Source organism: Hyperoodon ampullatus (assembly GCF_949752795.1).
Source record: "Hyperoodon ampullatus genome assembly, chromosome: 18".
Lineage (NCBI taxonomy): Eukaryota > Metazoa > Chordata > Mammalia > Artiodactyla > Ziphiidae > Hyperoodon > Hyperoodon ampullatus.
In genome coordinates, this window is record NC_136931.1 from 1,177,413 (window position 1) to 1,199,336 (window position 21,924).

Here is a 21,924-nt window from a genome sequence, read left to right on the forward strand (position 1 = left end):
CTTACTGACCACCAGGCGTCGGTGCTGGTCTGGGGTTAGCAGTGCACAGAAAGACGAGGCCCGTGTCCTTGGGGCGAGGGGTGGTGAACACAAGGACCTGCACGGACCACCGTCGCGGGTGCTGACAGGTGCTCCACAGGAGATAAAGTGGGTGATGCAGCAGGAAGGGCAGGGGTGGGGGCTAGGAGGGCTCCTTTAAGGGGGGACATTGGGACCCAATCCTGAGTGAGGAGGAGGAGACAGCCTTGTGTGGACGTGGGGGGGCATCCCAGCAGGTGCAGAGGCCTTGCGGCCGCACGGGAGTATCTGGGACGAGGTCTCCCAGCCTGGGGGCGTGCAGCCAGAACAAGGGAAGATTGGACTGCTCGTGAGGCGACCCCTGGGCTGGAGCACAGTGGTGAGGGTGTGTCTGGCCCAGTTTCACAGCATCTCGGTGGTAGAAGGGAACTTCCCGTCCAGGCAGACGGCTTCCTCTCAGCACCAGCGGGATTCATGAGCTCCTGCTGATGCGGGGGGCAGCCTGGCCACCACAGCGCCCCCTCTGAGGCTGTGAGGGGCTGCTCTGAGCAGCAGGACCTTCTCCTGTGGACCCTCCACCCCACCCCCAGACAGAGGCTCACTGCCACCCCTCTGGGCAGGCTCTGAGGGTCCACAGTGAGGGACCCTTCCTGTGACCAGCAGGGTCGTCAGCCAGAGGGCTGCACATGTGTGGGGTCTGCCTCATTATGGCCGTGTGACCCCGGGCACGCGCCCTTTGCCTCGGTTTCCCCATCTGTAACTCGGGTCTTACACGTCAGGGCTTTGTCAGGATGAGGAGGTCTCGTCACCCAGGTGCATACGCAGCTCCCAGCAAAAGGGAGGCTGATTAAAATCAGAGCTGTGCCCCCGCCTGGTGCCCAGGCCTGTGGGCCTTTAGAAGGAGCCTCTGGCTGAGCATGTCCCGTCCCTCCGAGCCTCTACGGGGCGGCTCTGCTCTCATCCCCATCTCACAGGTGAGAAAACCGAGGCCTCAGGTAGAAAAGCCACTGACACTCCAGCCGAGAGGCTGAGACAGGGGTGGAGGGAGGCCAGCTGGAATCTCCCTGACACAGGAACCACCGTGGCATTGCTCCTTACGCTTCCTTTTCTGAGACCACCCTGACCTGAGAAGAGGGAGTTACAGGCCCATTTTACCGATGGGTATACTGAGGCCCAGAGCCATGCTGGGGTGATTTTATGGATTCACAGTTAGTTGGGGCTTCCCTGGTGGCGCAGTGGTTGAGAGTCCGCCTGCCGATGCAGGGGACACGGGTTCGTGCCCCGGTCCGGGAAGATCCCACATGCCGCAGAGCGGCTGGGCCCGTGAGCCATGGCCGCTGAGCCTGCGCGTCCGGAGCCTGTGCTCCGCAACGGGAGAGGCCACAACAGTGAGAGGCCCGCGTACCACAAAAGAAGAAAAAAAAAAAAAGCACAGTTAGTCGGTCACAGAGCAGGATGGGGGACCCAGGTTTCCTGGCTCCCGGCCCAGTGTTGTTGCCATGGCAACGGGTGACCTTATTGTCACCCACAGGCCCGGCGGTCACAGGGTCCCTGGAGGCAGGCCGGCCGGGGTGGCTAAGCGCTCTGCAGCGGGAAGGGCGGCGGCGGCGGCGGCAGTGGACAGAGGAACAGCCCTGCCGGTCAGACCCCGGGACCGGGAAGGGCCACGCGGGAGGATCCAAGGGACGCGGCTGGAGCGCCAGCTGGGGCGGGAGCGCCAGCTGGGGCGGGAGCGCCGCCCAGACCAAGAGAGGGAAGATACTAATCGTTGTGTATATCATTACTGATTCGTCGGTCGGCGGAGACCTTGATTGAAACCAGATGTGGGAAGCGGCCCCAGTTCCAGCTCCTGGGAGTCGTTAGGGCTGCCCGCCCCCCAGAATCCTCGGCGCTTTGCAGAGTACTGGGGATCAAAGACAAGCCGTCCCCGACCCTGGCCGTGGAGGGGGCGGGGAGGGGTCAGCCTCCTGGTCAGACCCACCCATCGCGATGTGAGGGGTCACCCCATGTCCTTGGAGCCCCCGAGTCCCTCCGCCTCTGCCTGAGAGCCCCGTCGGGCGGGGTCACAGGCCCCTCTGAGACGTGGCTGCTTCCTGGGGTGCAGGCCTAGTTTTTCCCTTGTTTGTCCCACACGCACCCACTGGGAGGCTCTGGGAGGGTCCATATGCCCCTCTTCCTGCTCCAGGACATTGGCCCTCAGGCGATTGCCTGGCTTGCTCGAGACCCCCAGGGTCCAGGAGAGAAACCCCCCACCCACCCTCCGGGAAGCCTTGAGGGGAGGGGAGAGCATTCTGGGGGCAGGAGCTACCTAAGCAGAGGTGTCTGCCCCCGCTTGTCCCGCCGCCTCCTCTGCGCGCTGGCAGTGGGTCTGTCCCACCTTGCCCAGGCCCCACAGCAGCCAGTGTGCAGTGGTCAGTGGCCTCGAAGGAGGTGAATCTGTCCCCAGGGGGTGCTCGGGGCCGACCCCCGGTGATGGGGGCGGGGCCAGCCTTCGGGAAGGACTTGCCTGCACCGCCAGCATCGCCTGCGTCTCTCACGAGGTCCCGCCTGACGGTCATAAGGCCAGAAACCTGCCTGGGACCGCGTGAGCAGAGCAACGTCCACCCCTCGTGTGGACGCAGAGGGACCCCGTGGGCCCCCGGCGCTCAGGAGGGCCGCTCGTGGGCCGAGGCACCTTGCTCTCACCTCCACGAGCTGTCACTGCTGGGGGACGGTGCCCGTGCTCGACCACGCTGCACTGGGGTCCGAGGGCCCCCACGGTGTCCGTGTCTGACACACGGGCACATCTTCGAGCGGGTGCTGCCCACGAGAGATACCCTGAAGCCGTGGACTTCACCGTGCGCTGCCTGACTTCCCCACAGACACACCCGCTTCTGTCTCCTCTATGCTTGTGGGGGGTCGGGGGCTGTTTGTAGTTAGAAGGGGCTTTGGGGCTCATAGCGGTGTTGTAATAGGGGGTGTCAGAAGTAAGGAAGGGAAGGAGGGAGGGAAATCCTGACCGGGACCCAGTGGTGCCAGAGTCAGGACGCTGCAGCCTCGCTGAGCTGTGGTCTTGCGTGAACCCTGACCTCCAACCCCTCGATTTCCTCGTCGCTTCAGCGGGCAGCGACATCCACCTGGACTAGGGCTCTGCCACGCGGAGGAGGAGCCTGAGAGAGCGTTGGCACTCGGGAGCCGTCGGGGCCTTGGAGGGCACGGAGATGAGGCCGTGCGGGGCCCCGGATGTCACATGCAGAGTTTGGACCTGATGGGAAAGCAAATAGGGGGCCTGGACCCTGGAGGCACCTCGCTTACTGTGACTCTGGGCCCCGCTGTCCCCATCCATAGGCGGGGTGATAGCGGCGTCTTCCTCGAGGGCTGGTGTGGGAGGAGCCCAGGCTGGGCCCCGATGGATGGGGTGCCCCGCCCTGGGCAGGATGTCTGTGGGGATGGGACACTGCAATCCTCCCGGGAGAGTCTGGCCTGAGCAGGACAGAGTGTGCCCGGAGGCGCCGGGGACGGGTGGCTGTGTGCCCTCGCTGGGGACACCTCGGGCTCTTCCCGGGACACCTGACACCAGCCAGCTGCTGCCCTGCCCGCAGGCCTTCTGAGGACGGAGGACGGGGCTCCAGAGGACACCTGACTGGGGAGGTTCCCCTCCAGTCTCTGGCCGAGGCTCTGGGCTGGGGGTTCAGGACTGTCATCTGCCGAAAGGGAGCCTGTGGGGCTGGGGAGGCTATGACCGTCCCGCTGTCTGTGGACCATCTCCCCGTTCTCTTGGTCCTGACTCCACAGCATTTGTGGAGCACCTACTGTGTGCTTGGCCCTACTTTGGGCACTTGGTTTCGCTGAGAAAGATGGTCGCATTCGGGCAAAGACGTGGAGGAGAATGTGGGAGGTGAGGGCAGAGAGGGGACGGCCGGTCACTAAGGGTCCTGCGGGCACTCTCAGGATGCCGGCCGAGGGGTAGGGGGCACCTGGTAATGCTCTTAGGAAACGTGTCTCAGGGACCAGCTCGCCCCTCTGCCTCCAAGAAAGTCCAGCGTCCGGTCCACCTTGGCAGGAGCTTCAGAACCTCGGTCGGCTGCCTGGCCCAGGGCAGAGGCCAGCACTTCAGAGCCGGGCCCAGTGGGGCTCCCTCCTCGCCCCCTACCTACAGCTGCGGAGGCTGAGGCCGGGCAGTGTGCCCAGGGGCCACCCACTCGCAGGGGAGGGGCTAAGGCACAGGGCTCCCCCTCAGGGTGCAGGCCTCCTGCTGAGCCTCCCACGGGCCTGGGGAGCCCTGCCTGCCTGCGGGTCAGTGCCAGGAACTGGGTGTGGGTGCGCCACAGGTCACATCCCGAGACCCCACAGAGAGAGTGGCCTCTGGGCCCTGAGCCTCGGTCTCCTCATCTGCCACCTCCCAGGCCGGGAGACCCGTGTGGCCTGCTCAGCTCAGGCCTGGCTCGCAGTCCGGACTCTGTCACCGTAGCTGTGTTACCTGTCGGTACCGGCCCCCCTTCCCACCTTCCCACTTCCTGAGGCTTCTGTGAGGGTCAAGTGAGGTAACGGCAGAATCAGACCACAAAAGATCAAAGCGGGGCCCGCTGTTTCTGCGGCAGCACGGATGGGGAATGGGCTGTTCTGATGCTAACGGCCCCCTTCCCATGGAGGGTTCTAGAACCCCAGGGCTGGGAGTGCTGGGCTGTGGCCAGTTCTCAGACGGGCAGGACGGGCTGGGAACACAGGAGGACGAGGACAGTGATGGATGGGGTGGCTTGTTCCGCACATTCCATGTTCTTTCCCACCGCTTCGCCCGGCCTCAGAGAGCAGCTTCCTCTGTCAACGGATTAGTGACGTGTAGTGGGAACTGGAGCCGCGGTCTGGGAAAGACGCAGAGTCTCCCAGGGGCCCTGGGGAGCGACGCAGGGGTCTGGGAATGTTCTCGAGGGCTGGGAGTGCGGGGCAGTGGGTGGGGCTGCGACAGAGGCCGGAGGAGGAAGTCCAGCTCCGAGGGGGGCTGCTCACGTCTCACCCTCTGGCTCACTGGATATCACCAGCGGGGACCACCCCCCGCCCTACAGGATCGGAATGGGGCGGTGGGGAGGGGGGGACGGACAGAAGAAGAATGGATGGGGGCACCTCCAGCGGCAGCCCTCGGGGCAGGCGGTAAGACGCTGGGGCCACCTCCAGCCCGTTCTCAGCTGTGTGAACAGAGCAGGTCCCCTGGCCTCCCTGTGCCTCGGTCCCCCGTCTGTAGGATGGAGCAGCGCACCGTCTGCCTCCGGGGGCTGCGAGAGGGTCACGAGTCACTGGCTGGGCCCCTCACCCCTGTCTGCCTACCTCTGAGCCGGGACCATGGGTGAGGGGTCTGGCATCCCTAGAGATGTCTCCCGCCCGCCAGCACAAGGGCCGCCGTTCCGGCCAAGGCACCGTGCGGGACTCCAGGAGAGCTGGCGGGGAGCCCCGGTTGGGGATAAGCCCAGACGTGTCTTCAGATTCTGCCCCATCTCCTGCTTCATTTCTGTGCGGGGTTCTGGGGCTGCCGTGGCTGCCGGCTTGGCCCCTGGCTGCTGACGGGGCTGGGGAAGGGACAGGGATGCTGTGGCCGGCCCGATTCTTCCTCCCTGGAGCTCTAACATCTGGAAAGAGCCCGAGGAGTTGGGAAGGTGGTCCTGGTGCTCCCCTGCCCGAGTCAGGGCGCCCGGGGCGTCACCCACTGACTCAGAGCAATGAACCTGCCCCGACCTCAAACCCCAGGCAGCTGCCCTTTCCGTGTCCTGGTCGGCCCATGCAGGGAGTCCTGGGTTGGCTTCAGAACTTTCTAATCTCCCTGGCGATTGCAGGGCACGGGGGCTTGAGGCTCTGATGGAGAGTCCCCAGGCTCGGTCCCTGCTGCCCTCAGGCTCTGAGACCCTGAGCAAGTCACTTGTCCTCCCCAAGCCTCAGTTTCCCTGTCTATAAAATGGGCGCGATGGCAGGACCTGCCTCCTGGGGCTACTATTGAGGTGCAGGGCGTCCTCGAGCAGGGGTATGGAATTCTTAGTCAAAGTCGGTCCCTGGGGTCCTGAGGGGCGGGCAAGCTGATGCGTGAGGGGCGGGCAAGCTGATGCATGAGGGGCACGTGCTAAGCCCTCATGGGGGAAGCTGTTATTTATACATTAATCTCATAAGAAAAAAGGAACTTAAAACTTGACATACATTCAGCTGCCTGTGCCCCATAACCGACCTGCTAAATCAGAGCTACCTAAAAGGGGGCTTGTGTAGGAAGACCCCTGGTGTTGGGTGGAGGGTCTCTGGGGTTGAGGACCCCCAGTGACCCTAGAATCAGGAGTGGGGCAAACAGACCTGGGGTGGGTGCAGGGGGACCGTTCGAGCCCGGCGTCCCATGGATGGGGTCAGTGCCTCTCATAGGCGGGGCACAGGATGCCACGGTACAGGGGCCCTGACAGCGCCTCTGGGGAGGCCATGAGGATCCAACGAGATGCTGTGTGGACGTGCAGCACATGGGGCCTGGCTCCCCCCGGGGCTGAGGACCCCTGGGAGTGGACGCTGGGGGCAGAGGTACCTGAGAATGGGGGAGGGGGGAAGAGCTGCCCCACAAGGCCGGCCCAGGTTTTCTGGGCGGAGTCTGGACCTTGCCGGGACGTCCCCCCTGCCAGCTGAGCTGACCACGCTGGCACCCTCGGCAACCTTGGCAGGGGTGGGAGCTACCCCCTCACCAGTCCCCAGTACTCAGCACCCAACAGCGGGCCCCTCCCCAGGCCCCCACATCCTGGCCAGCTCCTGCTCGTGCTGGCTTGTGGGTGCAGGGTCCTGCCTACACGGCCCTACCCAGGCTGCCAGATGGGCAGTAAGGTTGTGCCATAGCCCTCAGGGGTCCGAGCCTCGCAGTGGGTCTTAGGGGGTGAGGGAGGGAGCAGCCCTTGGCTGGCGCGGGCCCTTGAAAGGGGCTGGGCAGGAAGCCGGCTCCTGGGAGAGTGAGGCTGCCTGTCTGGCAGCTCGTTAGCCGTGTGCCCTCAGGCCACGCAGGCCAGCAGGCGGGCAGGCTTGGCTCCAGCACAGGCTGACCAGGGCTCCACACACAGCTCAGGGGTGCAGAGGTGGCGAGAGGATGCTGCCACCACGGGTGGCGTGACCACGGTGGGTGCCCGGGCCCCCACTAAGAACGCTTCTCCTCCTCTCATCTGTGCTGCCCCCCGGGGAGGTGAGGATCCCGGCCCAGAGGCAGCCACTCGTCAGGAGGGTGGGACTCAGCTCCCTCGTGCCCTGCTGTCCTTGCTCGGCCAGCGCGAGGAAGGCAAGCGTGCAGGGCGAGCGGTGGCTGCATCCACAGCCCCTCAGCAGCCCCCGTGTCGGCCCACCTTGGAGCCGGGGCAGCCAGGACCCCCCGACCTGCCCCCTCTGGCCCCTGAGCAGGGAGACCCCTCCTCTAGGAGGGCTGCCGGTGGTGACCTCATTCTCGTGGCCGGCCTTCCAGAAGTGCCAGCCCAGCCAGAAACCCTGCGACGGGTGAGCCAGGAAACAAGGTCATCTCAGGGCATCACGTTCCAGGGGAGCCAGAGACCCTCATGTCTCATGTTGGGGACACCTCTCCTGAGGACATGAGGTCGGAGCCGGACCCCCAGGAGGGAAGGGGGAGTGGTCCGGGGGGTGTGCGAGGGCTCGGAGCTGGGGCTCTGGGTGTCATGGGAGCGGGCCGGCGGGTAGGACCCTGGGAAGCCCCACATGCAGTGGAAGCTGCTGGAGGGTTTCAGGCAGGAGAGACGACGTCTCTGGATGCTGTGCAGAACCTTCACTGGCTCCCTCCTGCCCACCAGCCCGGCCCAGCCAGCCTCCTCTCAATTCCCTGCACAGCTCGAGGCCCTGCACACTCCCTCCCGCCTTTGTGCTCTCTGACCCTTGACCACAAATGCTGTTGCTCACCGTCTCCACACCACCTCTGCTCTTCCCCGAGCTGCTGTCACCTTCTGCTTTATGGGTTGGGGTGTGTGCCGAGGGCAGCCTCAAGAGCAGGGTCCCGGCACGCAAGTTGCTCCATAAACAATGACCGAATTTCCCTGAGAGCTTGCCCTCAGCCGTTACAGCCACCTCAGAGAGGTGAGGTGACTTGCCCTGGGTCACACAGCCAGGAGGCAATAGAGCCAGACTCAAACAAGATTCAAGACTTGTGGGGTGGGCTTCCCTGGTGGCTCAGTGGTTGAGAGTCCGCCTGCCGATGCAGGGGACACGGGTTCGTGCCCCGGTCTGGGAAGATCCCACATGCTGCGGAGCGGCTGGGCCCGTGAGCCATGGCCGCTGAGCCTGCGCGTCCAGAGCCTGTGCTCCGCAACGGGAGAGGCCACAACAGTGAGAGGCCCGCGTACCGCAAAAAAAAAAAAAAAAAAAAAAAGACTTGTGGGGTTTCTTGCACCTGTGGCCCTACCGTGCACAGCCCTTGGGGACCCAAGACCCAGGGCTGGAGGTGGGACCTGGGAGAGCCGCAGGGGTGCCCCCACCCACCCAGCCCAGAACCTCCATCCACCTGGGTTTGATTCCCGGAACTGCTGCCTCTCCTGCAAGGAGGAGAGTTCGCGTTGATGACAACCAGGTCTTGGAACCCTGCAGACCCACCCAAACCATACGTGCTGTGTGCCCTTGGTGGACTGCTGCACCTCTCTCTGCCTGTAAAACAGGGCTGGCAGCAGCGTCCCCCTCACAGGGTTTCCTGGGAATAACAGGAGCCATGACTGTCACCTGCCAGGAGCGTGTGTGTCTCCTTTGTAAGTGGGCGGCCTCAGGCCTGCTTTCCGGGCACCAGCAGGGCACTGCCCGCTCCGTCCACAGGCCCGGCAGGCATCCGTGGGGTGGGCGCGAGACTGCTTGCAATGTGGTACCCTCGTCATCGCGGGCACACTCGGTCCACCCTCCCTGACGGCCCCCTCCCGCCGGCTTTTCTCCATCCACTTCTCTGGTCTGCGCCACCCGTGATGCTCCAGCGAAGCCCCAAGGTGTAAGGGCTTTGGAAGGTCCGACCAGGCCCTGCATCCCCAGCGTCCCAGCCTGGCATCCTAAGCACCCTCCCTGGCCTGGTGGCAGGACTGCCTGCCCCAGGGTGGCCTGGTCAGATGAAGGGCTGGCCAGGATGGGGCTGCACCCCACAGAGGTGGCCTGGAGCCCACGGCGCTGGCCACGTTTTCCTTCTTTGGTTGTCACTGGGGACTGGCCGCCAGCCCCGTAGCCAGGCGTGGTGTTGACGGGCCCCCACAGCTGTGGCACACGTGTGCCAGGCCATCAGCCTCCTGACAGGCGGGCTGTTGGGGGGCAGGGCGCCCGGCGGGAGGGAGGCCAGCTGAGTGGACAGCAGGTGCTGCGAGGCCGGGTGGCTGCTGGTGACCGGCTGCTTACCCCTTCCGTGGGGCCCAGTGGGGAGGGGGCTTCTCTGCTCTCACCCCCTGGGCCCTGGAGTGCCGAGGGCGTCTCCTCTCTGTAAAGGAGGATGTGGGAGAGATGAGGGGAGGTCTGTGCGGTCTGGGGCACAGGTAGCGGTAAACACCGTATGTTAGCATTGTCGCTGTCCACAGAGGTGGCTGCCCGGGTGCATGTGCGTCTCCACCTCTGCCCAGATCGTGCGGGACCCCTGGGAGGGGAGGATGGGGAGAGGCAGAGGGCCAGAGCTGCAGTCCTGGTGACGGCTGACAGGCGTTGAGCCCCATCGGCCCCCGGCCCCCGGGAGACTCCGTCAGTGTCAGCAGGGCGAGCAGTGGCTGGGGCGACGTGGGCTGTGCCTATTCGCTCCAGGTGGGGACGCCCACCCACAATCCCAGCCGCTGCTCCCGGGTCTCTGCGGCCTGCCGCGGTGCTGGCTGACCCTGAGCTAAGATGGAGCGGGGAGGCCCAGAGGCTCACCCCCCTCCACCTGCAAAGAATACCTGGGCAGCTGCCGCCCCGGGGGCCTCCCTGGCAGCCTGTTACAAGTGCAGAGTCTCAGACCCGCTCCGGACCTGCTGAGTTCAGAAATGGGGGTGGGGAGGCTGTCTGCACATGCCCTCCAGGAAGGGCTGATGCAAGCAGAGTCGGGGTACCGCAGGCTTGGGGGATGCCGCCCGACTCCCTGGTCTGCAGGAGAGACAATCCAGGCTCCCCCAGGGCCACTCCCACAGTGAGAACTCCAGCCCAGTTCTGGCTGGCCAAAGTTCTGAAAGCTATACCCTCCAGACCACCTGAAATGGGCCGACCCAAGCCCACTCTCCGGTCCTAGGTGGGTGGGATGTCAGCCACCTGTGAGCACACCTGGGGCTTATCTGGGGCAGGCTGGGACCTGGGACGGGCTCTGTAGGCAGAGCCAGAAGCCACGTGGGGGCCTGCTGGGAGTCGCCCACCTGGGCCCCCAGCAACATAGGCCCACGTCCAGCTGCTGGGGGCCTTAGCCGGGAACCAGGTGGGGCTGGGCGGCACCGACCCCTGTGCCCCTCGGCCTGCTTCACCCGTGCTCTCTCTCTCCTTTCCCCCACCCCGGTGACCGTGGCGACCACAGCGGACAGGAAGGAGAAGGCCTCCGCGATGCCTGGCTCCCCAGCCGAGGTGAAGACGCAGCCCCGGGCCACGCCCCCCAGCATGCCGCCCCCGCCGCCCGCCGCGTCCCAGGGGGCCACGCGACACCCCCCCTTCACACCCCACACAAGTGAGTAACCCCAGGGCCCAGCCCCGAGGGGCACAGCGGGGAGAGGCACCTCCGGGGGTCCCTCGAGCCCGTTAAGGTCCGAGCTTCCATCCTGGACCTGTAAACGCCCCTGTTGGGCCTTTAAGACAGAGGATCTCATCATGGGTCAGGGCCCAAGCTTTGAGGTTCAGATCCCAGCTCTTCTGCTTGGTAGCTGTGAGGCTTTGAGCAAACTTCTTAACCTCTCTGGGCCTGGCGTTCCTCATCTGTAAAGCCGGGCTGGTCATGGCCCCTGCCTCACGGAGCTGCTGTGAGGGCGAGTGAGTTAATAGAAGTTCTTAGCACGGTGGGTACACGGTGAGCATTTCGTCAAGGTCAGCTGCTACACTGGAGCCCAGAGAGGGATGGGGGCTTCCCCACGGTCACACAGCAGGTCACTTGCATGTGGGTGAATCCTTTTGGGCCCGCACGCCCTGGAGGGCCCATCGGAGGCAGCTCTGGCCTTGGAGGAGCTCTGCGGCCAGGCCTGAGCCGGGTGTGTGGGTGAGCCAGGAGCTGGGGTCAGGGGGGCCTCAGCTGCCAGCAACGTGGTGGGCAGAACTGACCCCCAGGTGGTACCTCGCTGGCCCTGGGCCCTGGGTTGAGCGTCTCGGCACACACAGAGGGTCTGGGTGGGCTTCAGAATCCACAGCCACCACCTGAGCCCCGGTCCTTTGAGTTAGAGCAGTTGGGAAGGAGACCCCCAGCTTGGGCTGGTGTGGGGGACAGTGTTCCCTGTCCCCTCGACCAGGGGCTCAGCAGTGTGTCCTAGGTGTTTCTGGCAGGCAGTCCACGTGCCTCCCCCACCCACATGTTCAGAAGCCAGAAAGCCCCACACCGGCGGACCCTTCCCCAGGCTTTGAAACCCTAATGAAGCCCGTCTCTGGGGCAGGAACCTCAGATGCCTTGGCCTGGTGGCCCCTGGTTCCCACCGGGTTCATCGGGCTCCACTCCGCCCACCCGGGGTCCTTGGCTCTGCCCAGAGCCCAGGGTGGGCCACAGGGCGTGAAGGGTGCTGGCTCTGCCCTCCGAGGCCAGGCAGCGGCCCCCATCTGGAGAAGGAGGTCGGGCTGGGCCCCTTGTTGTAGGATGTTGGCTGTGAGCTGGTCTCTGTTGGTAGATGGGGCAACACCACCTGCTCCTAGGTGCCGCCACCTGAAAGCAGGGCGACCCCTGCACAGTAGGAGCTTAATGGCCAAGCACCCATCCCCACACATTGCTTGGTACAGAATGTTCCAGCTTCTGTCCCCCCGGGGTCGGTCTGAGTGAGGGTCCCCACGTGTGCCGGAGACTGGGGTGGGCCCAGCCCTGCCTCCTGCCCTGCCCTCCGCCATCCTGGGTGCGCAGCCTGCGCTGGCCGCACGGGAGTGGCCAGAGGTGGCCGCGCTTTGTCTCATTCACTCTTCTCGCCCGGGGACTGCGGCCGGCCAGTCGCCCCTCCCTCTTTTCCAGAAGAGTCAGTCCTCACCTTGGGCTGAGCCGCAGGCTGGTCTCCGTCCACTGACCGCTGCCTCCCCGTGTGGCCTCGTGGGTGGAGAGGGGAGGCTCCAGCCTGGCGAAACTTCCCCCGCGTACGCTCAGCCGGGGCGGGAAAAGGAATTCTTCCCGACAGGGCAACAGCAGCTCCCCCTGGGAAGATGACCCACCCCGCAACTGTTGTCCGGCTCCAAGCAGGAGAGACCAGCAGACCATCTGAGGTTCTGGTCGAGGGCTCCGACCCGGGGACCCCGACCCTCGTGGGCACGACTCCCTGGCCTGCTTTTCTTCCTGGTCCAGGAGCCCGTGTTCCAGAAAGTGCTGGTCTGGGAACCAGATGTTCCAGGCTGTGGACTGGGCTGGGGTCAGCTGACACCACCAGCTCGCCTTCATGAGGCCTGCGAACAGACGTGCGGGTGGCAGCCTGCGTGTGGCTCAGGGTCTGTCCCCTCTCGCTGGGGTCCCGGCTCCGTTTAGAGCATGGAGGTTATGAGAGACGAGGTCCTTTCTTGCCTAAGCGGACGCCTAGTGCTATCTGGCTGCTGGGGGCGTTTGTCTTAAGTGTCAGGCTGCCTCCAAGGTGGCCTCAGATTTGTTCCCTAACCCACGAATTCCCTGAAAGCAGGGTGGTTAACCGCGTCTGTGCACCTGGCTGATGGGAGCCAGAGTAGACGGAGCCTCTGCGTTCCCTGTGGATTCCTGCCAAGAACCTCCCCAGATTCCCCAGGACAGGCCTGCGAGCCAAGCTGACCAGAGACTGACCTTGAGCCGTGGCTTGAGGGCTGTGGTTCTTCTTGCCTTGCCTGGTGACTGCCCTGGGCACGAATTCATTTTAGAGTTGAAGCTGTGGTGTGGCTCGGGAGGGGGGCAGAGGGCTGAGAGAACTCTGGGGAGGGATGTAAGGAGCTACTCGGCAGCTGGAGAGCGCTTAAGGGGCTAGCGCTCCATCCTGCCCTTGATTGCCCCCTGTGACGGGGGCTCAGTCTCTGTGTACGGTGGTGCAGCTTGTCTCCGTGTGGCTCTTTCCCACTAACTCCAGCTCAGACGAATCAAGTCTCTCTTCCTCTCGGGTGCTCCTGCCCTTCACGGCAGCTCAGGCCTGGGCTTCGTTTCAGAGCCACCACTGGTTTGTCTGTTGACCTCAAGCCCATCACCTGGGCTCCGGGTCCCTGAGGATGGTGCCGAGTGGGGTCACCAGGCGCTTTCCAGAAACACAGCTGTTGAAGAGCCAGGGTGTCCCACCCATACCCAGGGAGGTGCCAGAATTCTTGTGGAGCCCCAGAAGTTCCCACCAGAAATGGCCCTAAGAGATCTCCTGATCCAGTCCACTTTTCAGAGAAGGAAGCCGAGGCCCAGAGAAGGTTGTGGACTGGCCCAAGGTGGTGACAGAGTCCCAGTCCCCAAAACGCTGTCGAGAGGCAGGGGAGGGGCCGACTGTAGACACCCCCCAGGGCAGAGTCCAGTGCCCGGCCTCCTTCCTCACAGCGTGTTTTTCTTATTTTGCTTACAGATCGAGAGGACGGGCCTGCGATGTCTCTGCCCCACGGCCGTTTTCATGGCTGCTTAAAATGGTCTATGGTCTGTCTTTGTAAGTAAAATAACAAAAACCACGGCCTCCCGGGAGGTCCTCACCCGGCGCCCACTGCTCGGCCTGCACCCCTGCATCTGCCGGGCTAGGCCTCTCTTAGGGGATGGAGCCCAAGGGACAGACCCAGGAGAGCAGAACAGCCAGGATCCCCAAGTCACAGACCGAGTTCACACCCAGCCCTGCCGCTCACACGCCCTGTGACCTCGGGCAGACAGAGGGCCTCGCTCAGCTTCCTTTTCCCCAACGCAACATAGGGCGTCTCAGGCAGGTCCCAGAGTTGCAAGAAGTTCAAATGTCAGTGGCCAGTCCGCAGCCCATCTCAAGGGCAGACCCCAGCCTGGGGCAGACCCCATTCTTACCCTTCCAGGCAATGTCCCCAGGCAGGGACCACCACCTGTAGAAAGAAAGTTACGGAGCCAGTGCCAAGGGTGATCACACGAAGGCCTGGGTCATGTCAGCGTGAAGTCTGGCCCACGCGGGGTGCTCAGCGGATGTTGGTCACTAGTGGACGTTCCCGTCCAAGTGCCCAAGCTGCAGCTGATGCCCTCAGGCGAGGCTCTCATGGGGCGATGCTGGCAGTGTGTGTCAGCCAGCAAGCGCAGCGGGCTCGCCCATCTGGACCGGCCTGATGTAAGCCCAGGTGTGGCATCATCTAGGGCCTGGCGTGTCCACGGAGCTGCGGTGCTGTGAGGCCTGTGAGCTTTATGTGGACAGGAGGATGGTGATTCCCAGCACCAAGGCTGGAAAGGGGGCTGGCGGGAGGGGCCGTTTTCAGTGCCTCGTCCTAGCCCCGCCCCGGCCCAGGCCCCGGGACTGGGGGAGCCGTGGGGTGCTGTGCTGTGCCCCCAAACCTCGGCCGGGACACGTGTGGTCTATCTTAGTAACACACCTGTTGTGGGAATGAACGCACTTGTGGCCGAGGGTTATTTTCGGCGTCTCTTTAGCAAGCTGCTGAGACTGCCCAGCAGCCTGGGAGGGAGCACGGCGGGTGAGGGCAGGCCGGCCGCCGGGAGGACCAGGCGCCGAGGGCAAGCGGGTAAGGGCGCCCCAGGGAGGCCAGGCCAGGGGCTGGCGGGCGGGGTCCCAGGAGGCACGGATAGCCGCACGTCTTCGAAGCCCCTGAAGATCCAGACCCCGAGCGACAGCCCAGCTCTGCCGTGAGTGACCAGAAGCCCCCGCTGCGGTGAGGTCCCCATGCAGCAGGCCACCTCCCGGCCTGTCTGGGGTGACCGCCAGCGGCTGTCATCAGTCTCGACCAGGGTGTGCATGTGTGTGTGTGTGTGTGTGTGTGTGTGTGTGTCGGCATCCACTGAGGGGTCAGCTGGAGCTCCACAATGACAGAGAAAGTTAGCACAACAGCAGGGCTTCTGGTCCAAGGGTGCCCTGGACACACCTCGGAGAGGGTGAGGGACAGGGCCCCTCGTGTTCTGTGTCTGGAGCTCCTTCCATCCCAGAGCGAGAGGAAGTCCCCGGAGCGACTGTCCTGCAGGATTACCCCTGAGCCGGAGTGTCACCTGTGGGTCCTGGAAGGAGCTTCTAAGGTCGCCCAGACCAGGGGGCAAACAGGTTTCGACCTGCACTGTGTCTCCAGGGAGGCAGAAGCAGCACCAAGGGCTGAGTGGAGGGCACGGGCCCCAGGAGCGGAGCAGGTCGCCACGCCTGCAGCCCGCCCCCCCTCGGGACACAGAGGCAGCACGTCTGTTTTGGCGCCAACCCTGGATTTCAACCAGCGCTTTCCAAACTTCTGTTACGTGGGGCCGGTTATTGATGAGCCATCACCCAAGACGTAAAAGCAATCAGGTCAAGCATTTCCGGCACCTTCCGGTGGGAGAAGGATAGCCTGGGTCCCGCGAGGGGGAGCGTGCAGCAGAGGGGGCACCCGGTCCTCCGGGCCCAGAAGCCCCACCTCTGGTTTGCGCCGAGGGCCGTCTGCTGATGAGGAAACGGAGGCCAGGCCCGAGTCTCACCCACACGGCATGTCTGGGCTGGTCCAGGATGTCCACTCCCAACCAGGGTGCTTATCTTGCGCCCACAAGGGCTGGGCTTTGTTAGTCTGCCTCTGAGGGTCTGTGGAGTGCCGGGGCAACCGGGGGACGGGAGGCGACCTTGAGCACCACGTGCGCTGTTCAGGGACTGCGAGGCCCATCGCCCGTGGCTCAGGTGGCCGGTCCCTGGCCCACAGCTCGGGGCGGGGGGGCCAGGGGGAGCGTTCGCAGGTGTCGCCGGCGGGCAGGTCATGGAAGCTGAAGGTGCGAGCAGAGCTGGCCAGACAGCAGGCTCAGGGTTAACAGGGTGGGCCAGTTCCAGCTCCCAGGGGGATGGTGCAGGCCTAGGGCTGGAGGGGAGCTACATCCCACAGGCCTGCAGGGGCGGGTGGAGCCGGCAACCGGGACCTGGAGAACCAAAGCCCTGGGATAGCCGAGGCCCAGGGAAGAGGGACGGGCATGTGGCCACCTCACATGCTCCCGCCCTTGCAGGCTGGGCGAGGCCAAGACGCCGGAGGTCACCCCCCAGAGCCAGGTCAGGATAGCCGGGCTGGCGTGGTCTGGAGGAGCAGAACGACATACCCGCCATCCGTGCTGTGGCTGTGCAGGAGCGGCCGCTTCCCAGAGCTGAGCCCAGCAGCATCCCCATCCATCCCCATCCCGAGAAAGGGGCGGCTGCTCCCCCGTCTCCACACACAGGCCCCGGCAGATGCTGCAGCCCTGGAGAAACCCGGCCCTGAGAACACAGCAGCTCTGAGCTGTCCTGCATCCCCAGATCCCTAGTCCGGCGAGGCGTGAGCGCACAGCCTCTACACAGACCCAGCCAGACAAGGCGGGAGGGCCAGGGCACGGGCCTCGGGGACCACAGTTGAGTGAGTGAGAAGTGCGCCTGCACGTGTGCATGTGCTAGTGTGCACGTCTGTGTGCTGTGTGGGTGTGCACATGGGTGTGCCATGGGGCTACATTGCATCATGCCCGTGTGCACACGTGTGCAAGTGTGCATGTGCGGTGTGCTTGTGGGCATGTGTGTGCACGTGCGTGTGTACATAGGTCTGTGGGCTGTGCACTGGGTCCGTGTGCACATACGTGTGTGCATGCATGCAGTGCATATAGGCGTGTGTGCACATTGATGTATCTGCATGCACGTATACGCGTGTATGCGAGCATGAGTGCACGTGTGTTTGGCGTGTTGCGTGAGGTGCGTGCAGGGCTGCTGAGGGAGGGAGGGTGCGGGGAGTGCAGGGCGTGGGCAAGGGTGGGCTTCGGGACAGTCGTGTAGGGAGCACAGACGTGCGCAGGAGCAGGAGTTGGGTGTGCGAACAGGAGCGTGAAGGCGCGGGTCCTGTGCAGCCTTCCCGTGTCCAGACCCCCTCCACCATCACCGAGGGCCCTGGGAGCCCACGACCTCTGACCTCTGTGCAGGCCCTGGTGCAGGGGAGTGGGGTGCAAGTGGTCAGGCTCTGGAGGGCTCCCCGGCCCTGGGGACAGACTCAGCTGAGGATCACGGTCCTGCCTCTGGTCCACTTCACAGCAGTCCCAGTGTCTGTCACCACAGGAACCCACGATGCTGCTCCTGGGGCCCCTGCATGAGCTCATCGCAGGCCCCTCAGGTCACCTGCTTGTCCTCCGCACGCAGCTGGGGCCCATGTGCGCACACGTCCACCCGTGCAGCAGCCCCAGACAGCAGCTGTGCGGTGTCCCCCCTGCCAGCATCCAGCCCCGCCTGTCCCGGGGGTCTAGGCTCCCCGCCCACCTTGAGCCCCGTCATCCTGGCACAGGGGCCCTCATGCGGGTGATGGCACCTGCGTAGGCACTGGGGCGTGGCTTTGGGCCGTCGTGGTGGGGGGGTGGTCACTGCCCTTTTGGGGGGATGAGGGACCTCCCCATGGAAGAGGAGGATGGGCCCGCAGATCCCGGTTGTGGGGAAGCCCCTCTACCTGTTCACAGGAGATGTGTGTCTGCCAGGCAGCGTGCGGCCATGGTGTCCCCCGGGTGTGGAGGGCCTGGCTGCGCGGCCCAGAGCAAAGCCGAAGGGCCGCTGAGCCCGGGCCACACCTGGATCACGCCTGTACTCTCGGCCCCACCTGGCCGGGGCCCCAGTTTGAGCATCTGTGAAGGGTGTCCGTGGGGCCCGGCTGCCCTGCTGCGTCTTCAGCCCCGCCTCTCCCCGCGCAGTGATGAACGGCAGCAGCCCATCGCCCACGGCCGTCAGCGGCACCCCGTCCACGCCCAGCGGCTTCAGCAATGGCCCAGCCACCTCGTGCACCGCCGCGCTGTCCACACAGCAGCTGCCCCCAGCCTGCGGGGCGCGGCAGCTCAGCAAGCTCAAGCGCTTCCTGGCCACCCTGCAGCAGTTCGGCAGCGACATCTCCCCGGAGATCGGGGAGCGCGTGCGCACGCTGGTGCTGGGGCTCGTGGTGAGTCGGGTGGGGACGTGGTGACCCCGGGCCGGGCCAGCCCTCAGTCTCTGCCCTCCTCTCCCCGGGCTGAAGCAAGGTGTTTTCTCCCCCCGCCCCCCCCCCAGAACTCCACGCTGACCATCGAGGAGTTCCATTCCAAGCTCCAGGAGGCCACCAACTTCCCGCTGCGGCCGTTCGTCATCCCCTTCCTGAAGGTAGGGACAAACCCACTTCCCCTGCGCTGGGGCCCCAGGAGCCCCGAGTCTTTTCTCTGCCAGCTCAGATCAGCCACTGTTCTCGAGACTCTGACTCCCCTGTCCCCCGGCGGGGAACAGTGCTGACCCGTCGCGGCCGACTCCTGCAAGCTCGCTGCCAGGCCAGAGTAGTCAGCCACCCCACCCTGTGCTCTGAGACCGAGCTCCCAGGCTCAGTCCTGTTATTAGTGGCCAATACACTCAGCCGCTCGACAGCTATTTTTTGAGCACCTGCTATGTGCCAGCCGACAACAACGGCCATAGACTCTGGAGCTGCAGGGAGGGTGCATTCTGACGAGGGTGGAGAAGGGCGAGGGAGGAGAGCGGGGAACAGAGCCAGGCAGCGGGGACAGCACGTGCAAAGGCCCTGAGGCAGGGGTGTGCCTGCTGTGTTTGAGGAGCAGTGAGGTGGCCGTGTACCTGGAACGGAGTGAGGGGGGTGGGACAGTGGACAGACGGTGGTCATGTGGGTGAGCAGACAGGTGGGTGAGTGGGTGTCAGTTGGAAGGCAGCCGTGTGGTCAATCACGGAAGATAAACAGTGGACCAGGGCCTCTCGGTAGTTGGTGTTGGATGGGCGGCAGCAACACCAGGGTGTGTGAGCAATGCAGGCTCCCAGGCCCCAGCCCAGACCCACTGAGTCAGAATCTGCATTTTAACAAGGTGCTGGGCAACGTGTGTGCACAAAACCGGGACAAGCGTTAGACCCACGTCTCCCCTGCAGTACTCCTCGGGGCCTTCGCTCCCCTTGAGGGTTACACATCTCCCAGAGGGGGTGGAGGTGAAATGCTTCCCAAATGTATTTGACCACGGGTGCCTCTGCTGGCGCACATCTCCTCAGGTCAGGTTCCACAGAGCTCGCTTGGGAGATGCCCGCCTTGGAGTGCCTGCTGGGCTCTCGTTTCCCAGGCCCAGGTGATGCTCCCAGCCACGGGCCATGCTCACCTGCACAGCTGCACCGTGGTGGGGCCTGCCTTTCAGAGGGTCTTGAAGACAGGCCATACCAGACATGCCCAGATGCGAGCCCTGACCCTGCCACTTAGCCCCCACTGTCCTGGGCCAAGGTAGTTTGCCCCTCTGTGCCTCAGTTTCTGCAGCTGTGAAGTGGGAACCATTCTCAGGCTATTGGGAAGGTTGTGGGAGACACGCAGGTAAAGACTTTGGGACGTGCTCGACTGACACGGGGCATCGTCATCTGGGGATTTCAAGTGTTCTGCAGACGACGTGTCCTTTGCAGCTACCCCTGCTGAGCCCCCAGCAGCCCTTGGGGTGGGGGCGGGTGGCGCAGACACTGCCACTGTTCCCAGTTAACAGGTGGGGAAACTGAGGCCCTGAGGTCCCCTCTGGTGGAGGGGAGGAGCAAGGCCGGAACCCGCATCCCTCCAGCTCCAAGCCTCCCAGCCTGCCAGGGGTGTGCCCCAGGCCCGTACCTCGTTCCAAGGGGACCCCACATCCGCTCCCTCCTCCCGCCTTCCCGCCCACACCCCGCTGAGCTCACTCAGAGCTGGGCTGAGGGTTCGCCCATCTGGCAGTCATTTGCAATTCATCAGGAGCCCTTCCCGCTCCTCCCTGCTTTCAACTTACTGCTGACTCCACGCTCCCCATCGTGGGGGCGCAGTGCCTGCCTATTCTGTCAGATTAGACATTTACACGGAGGTCCCACCCACCCGTGTCAGCTGCCCTTGTTTATCTGAGGAGCAAGAGCAGGGAAAACACCCCGCATCCCCGCGCCCGCCCCGCCAGGCCCGCTCGCCCTGGCATCCCAGCATCCTCCCAGGCACACCCCAGTGAGACGCCAGACAGGACGTGCCGGCCTGGCAGTGCCTGCCTCGGTGTGCCCCCTGCCCACAGCGCTGTCACGGGGCTGTCAGAGCTTTGGCGCCCCGATTGCTCTCCTGGTGATGGAGCAGCCGGGGGAGGGCCCTGAGCCGGCGGGCTGTCAGGGACAGAGTCCATTCGCCTGCCTGACGTGGGGCTCCTGGGCGCGGCCAGTCCTGTTCCCAGGGCTTGTGGACAAGTCGCCGCGGCCCTGCCTGGGGAGCGCCCCGCCCCTGCCCCCCCCACTCACTGTGGGACCCTGGCCTCTTGAGCACACAGAGTGCCGAAGGGAGCCTGGGGGCCGTGCCGGCCAGCTGGGCGGCCTCGGTTTCCCCACCTGTGACCTGGGAGCAGCAGGGGCACCGCCTTCCTGGGGATTGACCGCCTCCCAGGCCCAACCGTGGCGCACCCATGTGGTGGCCCTTGGCACCATCTCCTATAGCAGAGGCAGGAGCAGTGGCCAGCCCACCCGGCTCAAACCCAGCTCTGCCCTTGGGCAACCAAAACTCCCGCTTCCCAGTCCCCTCCCGGGTCCCTGGGGTGTGACAGCCCACCCCCTCAGGTGGGACTGGGAGAGTTAACTCATGAGAAGCTCCACCCAGGATGGGAGGAGCCAGAGCTTCTTGCAGCTCCAGCTGCAGGTGAGGCAGAAGTCAGAGAAGTTAAGTGACTTGCCCATGGTCACACAGCACAGCCAGGGTGGGCAGACGCAGGGCCTGCAGTGGAGCGTGGGGCAGTGGAGGAGGTCCTTGGGGAAGCAGTGGGAACATCATAAACCCTCAGCGAACGGGAGACACCTGCTCCAGTGACACCGTGACTGCGGGTGTTTTTGCAAACACTGATTTCCCTCCGGCCAGAGTTCCCGTCTGTGAAGAGGGCAGCATGGGACCTTCTTTCAGGTGGCAGAGCTGGGATCCACCAGCTCGGTCTGTCCAGCTTCTCAGCAGCAAGGCCTCCCAGGCCCTGGGGACAGAATTGGGACTGCTGCCCAGGAAGGAGATGAGCACCGCCCCCCATAGTCTCTATGCATTTCTTCCGGGCCCTGGTCCCCACTCCCCCAGCCAAAGGCCCCAGGTCCCCTGCACCCTCTCCTGAGCCTGACGCTGTGCGTGGCTGAGTGGTGGGGCTTTCCGGAAGCTGGGAGATGCTGCCCCGCCCAGCCAGCCCTCCACCCGTGGCCCCGGCTCCCAGCTGGGTCCAGCCGGCCGGGAATCCAGATGTTTCCATGGCCCTAACAGCAACCAGCCAGGGCCCGTGCTGTCCCCCGCCCTGCTGCACCAGGAGGGGAGGGGCTGGCGAGGGGGAGGGAGGATGTTTGGCGTCCTCGGACCTCCCGGGACCTCCTTTCCCAGCTCATGCTCCTAACGTGTTCGACAGATGGCGGGCTGGCCCCTGTTCAGCTCTCCAAGTAGGAAAAAAACAGGCCTGGCAGCCGGCGCTGCTTGACAGAAACGCATTGGCTGCTTGAGCGCGTCCGGGTGGTTGCGCTAGTGGGGGCTGGTGGCGCAGAGGCGGGAGAGGCTGCCGAGGTGGCTTTGAAACACCGTGAGAAACTTGGGGAGCTGCTGCACTTCGTTACAGATACTTAGAACTCTGGCCCTCCCAAGCGGCCTGCCGCTGCGCCCCCACCCAGCCAGCATCCCCCCACGGTGGCTCTGGGGAGACCGCCGAGCCCCCGGGGCCCTGCCGTGCTCGCTGGGAGGGCCCAGAGCAGGGCGGAGGCAGGAGGGCACGGCAGTTACGCACGG

At 64.7% G+C, this 21,924-nt stretch overlaps 1 protein-coding gene across 2 annotated transcripts in view; it reads left to right on the forward strand.

The window, feature by feature from the left end:
• The window catches only part of CBFA2T3 (CBFA2/RUNX1 partner transcriptional co-repressor 3), a gene marked incomplete at both ends in the record, with an annotated part of 80,740 nt that overhangs the window by 51,056 nt on the left and 7,760 nt on the right, over positions 1-21,924 (forward strand). The window contains 4 exons of one of the 2 annotated variants that reach the window (XM_079723772.1): positions 10,493-10,639; positions 13,644-13,721; positions 17,882-18,123; positions 18,231-18,320. In XM_079723772.1, the coding sequence (XP_079579898.1) occupies positions 10,493-10,639; positions 13,644-13,721; positions 17,882-18,123; positions 18,231-18,320 (557 nt within the window). Of the gene's footprint in view, positions 1-10,492; positions 10,640-13,643; positions 13,722-17,881; positions 18,124-18,230; positions 18,321-21,924 lie in introns of those variants that run through there. The other variant, XM_079723773.1, reaches the window with a different exon arrangement.